The following is a 6,653-nucleotide window of genomic DNA, read 5'->3' on the forward strand; positions in this document are numbered from 1 at the left end:
GCTAAAGTATAAAATGAAATACGAAACGAAAATTTTGTAATTTTTTGCGCTATAGCAGCGGATTCGTGGAGCTGGCTTAAACATGCGCACCCGGTCTAGTGTGGCAGGGTTCCGTGCCGCGACTGAGTTTAGCGATGCCATCAGGGAGAATGATCTGCGCATGCTCATATACAACTGGAAGGTAGCGATTAATAAATTACGGGTTAGAGAACGAAGTGTGCCTTAAAATATATCCTGCAGTGTTTAGGCTAAAAATTGATACCTGGTTTCTCCTCCGCTGAGGAGCTTAAAAGTCTGGATTTTGCAAGGGATGCGGATTCGAAAAGAAAATTCACGGCCGGAATTTTTTTCAAATTGCTCGTCATTACGCTAAGTGGTAAAAAGATCATCATGTAGTCCATGTGTAGGGCCTATCATTTCACTATGCTTTACCGCGTCTGAGTTCGTGGAAATGGCGCAGCGTATTCATTATTTGTTTTTGAGAACATCGTACAAGTTTCTACTATTTGTAGACGTTCTTAAAACCCTCCAGTTTGAGAAAATAAATTCTTAAATATGGTACTTTCAAAAGATCATTTACATGCACCGCCGAGATTTTTACAGTCCCGTAGCGTTATAACGAGCTTTGACCATAATATGGGCGTGTGTTTGAAATGTGACCATTTCGTTTCGTATTTCGGTTCGTATTTCAGCACTACTGGCAAAAAATTTCCATTTCGTAATTTCGTTTCGTACGTCGTGACCGAATACAGTACTGTTGTATTATGTCCATGTTGTATTGTCAATATCTTTTGAATACAAGTTGTCACGTGTCGCGTCACCCATATATAATCTTCACTGTACTAGTTTCATGGTTACATGAACATATCATATCATGTGAATTCTGAGATTTTGAGATTTTGAAGAGTATTAAACGGAATGCCATATAGTTCGAACGTGTGCTTGTTGAGTTGCCTTTTCGTCAGGAACCGAGGAAATACAAGTCCGTCAACACATTTTGTGAGAAATGCTACCAGTTAATCGTTAAACGCTAGAAGAAGACGAAGAGTAAATTGAACAAATTCGAAGAATTCAGAAAGTTGAAATTTGGCATCATGGCGACAGAATTCGACGTCGAAAAGGAGAAGAATATCCGTAGAGGACACATAGGTCGGTGCACAACGTTATTGCGAGAATGCGAATTTTACATTAGTAAAGATAACATCATTAAGTCTAATTCGACCCTACTGAATTTACAACGCAATATTAAACAATTAGAAGAAATCGATCAGAAAATTGTGAATTACGCAGAATTCAAAAAGGAGGATTCGCTCGAATCTTTCATAATTGAGAGCGACGAATATATTTCGAATTTAACTAGTGCGATATATGAGATGGATCAGGCGGTTAAAGAGTTATCGTTTCAGTCGCGTAGCGGTGAGAACTTTCAAAAAACCTCAGAACAAAGTGCTATGAAATATTCGATAAAGTTACCGAAAATTCAGTTGATGAAATTTGGCGGGAATGTCCTAGAATGGAAAACTTTTTGGGACCTGTACGAATCCTGCGTTCACAGCAATACCGATTTGAATAACATTCAAAAATTTTCGCACCTAAAAAGTGTTCTGTTCGGTGATGCGAAGTTAACAATCGACGGCCTTCCTTTAATTCATGAAAATTACCAAACGGCAGTAGATCTGCTGACTGATCGATTCGGTCGTCCTCATAAGATCGTAGAAAATATCATTGAAACTTTAATAGATATTCAAAGACCAAATTATACGGTTAAATCTATGCGTCGATTTTACGACACAATTGAATCTCACATTCGCACTCTTGAATCTTTGAATAAGAAACCCGATTCCTACGGAACTATTCTCGTTCCCATTTTGATGAAAAAGTTACTAGTAGGAATAAAACGAGATTTAGCAAAAACACATGGGGATTGTGAATGGGATACCAATGATCTTAGGACTTCTATTTTGAGGGAAGTAAAAATAATGGAATCATGCATGGCAATCGATCAGTCAGATGGAACGCCCGATTACGGTACTGCTACCCAGTTATTATATTTAGGCAATGGTATTTACGGTAATAGGCAACAGGGTAGAAATAGGTATTCAATAAAATGTTCTTATTGTATGAATAGTCATTATTCGACAGATTGTCCAGTGGTCAAAGATCTTCAATCGAGATTAGACGTAATAGCAAAGAAACGTTTGTGTAATAATTGCTTGAGGTATAATCATAAAGCCGTAGATTGTAGATCGCCTAAACGATGTTGGAAATGTATGAAAAAACATCACACTAGTATTTGCAATGAACGTTTCAACGCGTGTTCCGATTCACAATCGAATAATTCATCTGTCGCTCCTTCTGGAAATAAATCAGCTCCATTGTTTAAGAACCATTCCGAAGAGTATAATAGTCGGAAGAACGTAACTAATTCAGGCAATTCTAGTAATCAGTGTATAGCTACGTCTCAGTCCTGTGAACAGTCAAAATGTATATTGTTAAAAACTGCTATTGCTGATTTTTGCAGTGAGAATGGAAATTTTTCCACCGCTCACATAATGTTTGACGATGGTTCGACACATACTTTCATTTCAAAGAGGCTTGTGCAAGATTTGGGTTTACACCCCATTGGGCAGGTAAATCTGAATATTGCAATTTTTGGTTCTAACGAACGTAAAAGTAGAATTTTGGAAAAAGTCAGATTGTTAGTTATGTGTAAAGATCGCTCTACAATTGAGATTGAGGCATTGGTTTTCCCAAACATAACCAACCCATTAAAAGTACCGACTGATTTATCCAAAGGTCTCGGTTTGAGTCAAGACGGATTAGCTCACCCTCAGAGTCATGTATCAGGAAACTCAAATATATTTGACGTTACATTACTTATAGGCACAGACTACTACTATAATTTTATTGACGGAAAGATTAGACGAGTATCTAATGACGGTCCAGTTATTGTTGACTCCAAATTGGGCTACATTATTTGCGGCTCCTTAATCGACGACTCCACAGTAACTATTTTATCAGCAATTACTGAATCTAACGAAACCGACTTAAGCCAATTTTGGGCTTTGGAAACTATTGGAATTCAACCTCCATGTGACTACAATGTCAATTTTCTTGATAACTATTGCGAGAATTCCATAACGTTTTAGATGGTTTATACTACGCTAGACTCCCATGGAAGCATAACCATCCACCATTACCTAGTAATATTGAATTGGTGGCGTCTAGAACACGTTCAACTATCAACAGACTGGCTTTATCACCCCATTTATTTCAGGCTTACGGTGACATTATCGACGAACAACTTGCACGTGATTTTATCGAAAAGATAGAATTTCCATATTTTTCCGATATGGTTCACTACATTCCACATCACCCAGTCTACCGTGATTCAGCTACTACGCCCGTACGCATAGTGTTTGATTGCAGTTTTTCTCAATCGCCCAGTATGCCTTCTCTCAACGACTGCTTGGAGTCTGGTCCAGCATTACAGAACGACATCGTAGACATTCTAATAAGATTTCGTCTTGGTCCCTACGCAGCCATTACCGATATTGAAAAGGCTTTTCTTAGTGTCGGGCTTCACGAGGATGATGGAGACATGACTAGATTTTTTTGGTTGAGAGACCGTCGTGATCCAAAAAGTGATTTCGATATCTATCGTTTTAAACGGGTATTGTTTGGTGCCACATGCAGTCCCTTTATACTCAATAGCACATTGATACATCATATACGTAATTCCGATTCTCCAGTTGCTCAAAAAATATTACATGACATTTATGTTGACAACATAGCCTCAGGTTTCTTTTCCGGAGATGAATTAGTTAAGTTTTACTCGGCTTCTCGTGAATTAATGACTATTGTCAATTTTAATCTCCGATGTTGGTTATCCAACTCGGACACTGTGATGCAACTAGCTAACAACGACGGCGTAAAGGAATCTTCCACAACAGCTAAGGTTTTCGGTATTCATTGGAATGCTATCGAAGATACGCTCCTTTTTCCTGTAAAGGACGTTTTCTATTCTGAACCTACTACAAAGCGTTCTATATTACAGCAGATCGCAAAGGTTTTTGACCCTTTGGGCTTAGTAAGACCAGTAACTATACGGGCTAAGATACTTCTACAAAGGTTATGGTCTGGAAAGTTTGATTGGGATTCACATTTACCAGTTTCTATGGTAACTAAGTGGAAATCAATTCAGCAAGATATCCATGATGCTATGTCTAATTTGTTTATACCGAGACAGTATTTTCCAGCGATTTCCTCTACTCTTGATGACTGTAACATTCATGTTTTTGGAGATGCCAGTCAGAAAGCCTATGGTTCAACTGTTTATTTGGTCTCCAATACAAACACAGTGTTAGTTTTGTCTCAGTCAAGGGTTGCTCCAATATCCCCGTTGACTCTTCCGAGATTAGAACTGATAGCCGCTACGACATCAGCAAGGTTAGGCAATTTTGTCTCTGCGTCGTTTTCGAAAATGGGATGTAATTGTGACGTACATTATTGGACAGACAGTCAAATTGTACTAGGCTGGCTCAAATCACCCCCTACTAAAGCCGGTTCTACCTTTATTTCGAATCGAGTTGGACACATCAACAATTTAACCGCTGGTTCTCTCTGGCGATTCTGTCGCTCAGCAGATAATCCGTCGCATTTATTGACTAGAGGCTTGACTGCAAAGGAACTAAGAGACTCTGACTTATGGAAACAGGGCCCTTCTTGGCTACTTTCCAGGACTGATTGGCCGACTGATATTTCTGTGAATTCAGTACTTTCTGAAGAGATAACAAACTATGAGTTAGGCAACAATGTTCACGACGACGACATCAATCTAGACAAAGTTATCGGCATCGATCAATATCCCAGTTTAAGCAGATTGCTACGAGTGACTTCATACGTTAGACGATTTATCTATAATGCTCGAAACCCAAAAAACAAAATGATCGGTCCATTAGAATTGTCTGAAACAGAGAATTCAAAATTACTTTGGATTAGACACTGTCAAAAGTCAGTATATTTGAGTGTGATCAATGAGTTGAAAAATGGTAAACCTAATACAAAGAAATATCCGATCATTTCTCAATTACAATTGTTTCTAGACAATAATGGGTTGATTAGATGTCGAGGTCGGTTACAGAATTCACCATTGCCTCAATCGACATTTCATCCAATTCTGTTGCCAAAGTTTCACACAATTACGAGATTGGTTATATGGAAAACTCATTATGAAACGCTCCACTTCGGAGTGGGTGCTACATTAACAAAACTTTGGGACACCTACTGGGTTCCGTGTGCGCGACAAATGATAAAGAATACTATAAGAAGATGTGTAACATGTCGCATCGTAGCATCATTACCGTACCGTTTGCCTGACCCACCACCCCTCCCATCATGCCGCGTAATTGATGTGCCAGCATTTATCACACGGGAGTTGATTTCTTCGGGCCTATGTATGCCAAAAGTAATTCTGATCTTCAAAAATATTACGGGTGCCTATTCACCTGTGCCGTAACTCGTGCTGTACATTTGGAACTCGTCAGTTCATTGTCTACGCCTGATTTTATGTTAACCTTTCGTAGATTCGTTGCGCGACGGTCATTACCGAAGATTTTATTGTCTGACAATGCATCAACTTTCGAATGTGCAGAGAAAGAGTTGATGCGGTTACTTCGATCACCAGATTTAAGGCACGAGTTAACGACACAGGGCATAAAATGGCGCTTTATAGTTAAACGAGCCCCCTGGCATGGTGGATTTTGGGAGAGGATGGTGGGGTTAACTAAAACCGCAATTAAAAAGGTTTTAGGTCGTTCACTTTGTTCTTTCGATGAATTGCGTACTTTGTTAACTGAGATAGAGGCCTATTTAAACGATCGGCCGTTAACTTATGTATCCGGTGATATCAACGATGAAAATCCGCTAACACCTTCTCATCTACTCATCGGCAGGAAATTGTGTGTATTACCACATCTAGAATTCGATCTAGATGACTACCAGCCGCCTATTACTGATATCGTTGAAAGAAAACGCTACTTAGAATCCGTGTTACGCTCGTTTTGGATACGTTGGAAACACGAATATTTAGTGTCGTTGCGAGAATCACATAAGAAATCCGGGAGTTCTAATTACATAGTTCCAGGAGCGATTGTTCAAATTCACGAGGACGAAACATCTCGTTTAAAATGGAATCTCGCTATCGTAATATCCGTTCATCCGGGAGCGCGATCCGCAACGCTTAAAACCGCCAACGGTGTTACCTCGCGGCCAGTATCCAAGTTATATCCTTTGGAGGTATTCGCAGCGGATGTTCGAAATTGCGTAAAATCCGAGGAAAGGCGTGGCGACGTTGAGATTAAGGAACGACCTGCGAAACGTTCCGCAGCGGCGGCTGCAGAACGTCGTATCAGTGATATCTTGGGCCGGGAGGATTCTGAAATCTAAAACTGTTTGTAAATATACTTGATTTGTTAAACTCAAACTATACTTGTTTTGTTAAACTCAAACTATATATTCTGTGATTAATCAAGTGTGGCTGGAGGATGTCGTGACCGAATACAGTACTGTTGTATTATGTCCATGTTGTATTGTCAATATCTTTTGAATACAAGTTGTCACGTGTCGCGTCAGCCATATATAATCTTCACTGT

The 6,653-nt window shown here is 39.4% G+C and overlaps 1 protein-coding gene across 1 annotated transcript; it reads left to right on the forward strand.

The window, feature by feature from the left end:
* Positions 1-1,094: 1,094 nt before the first annotated feature.
* LOC141898935 (uncharacterized) lies at positions 1,095-6,447 on the forward strand. The gene is made up of 3 exons (XM_074785087.1): positions 1,095-2,840; positions 3,278-5,295; positions 5,586-6,447. Exons 1-3 carry the CDS (start codon positions 1,095-1,097, stop codon positions 6,445-6,447), a joined length of 4,626 nt encoding a protein of 1,541 aa, XP_074641188.1.
* The last annotated feature ends 206 nt before the right edge of the window (positions 6,448-6,653 follow it).

Source organism: Tubulanus polymorphus, chromosome 2 (assembly GCF_964204645.1).
Source record: "Tubulanus polymorphus chromosome 2, tnTubPoly1.2, whole genome shotgun sequence".
Classification (NCBI taxonomy): Eukaryota; Metazoa; Nemertea; class Palaeonemertea; order Tubulaniformes; family Tubulanidae; genus Tubulanus; species Tubulanus polymorphus.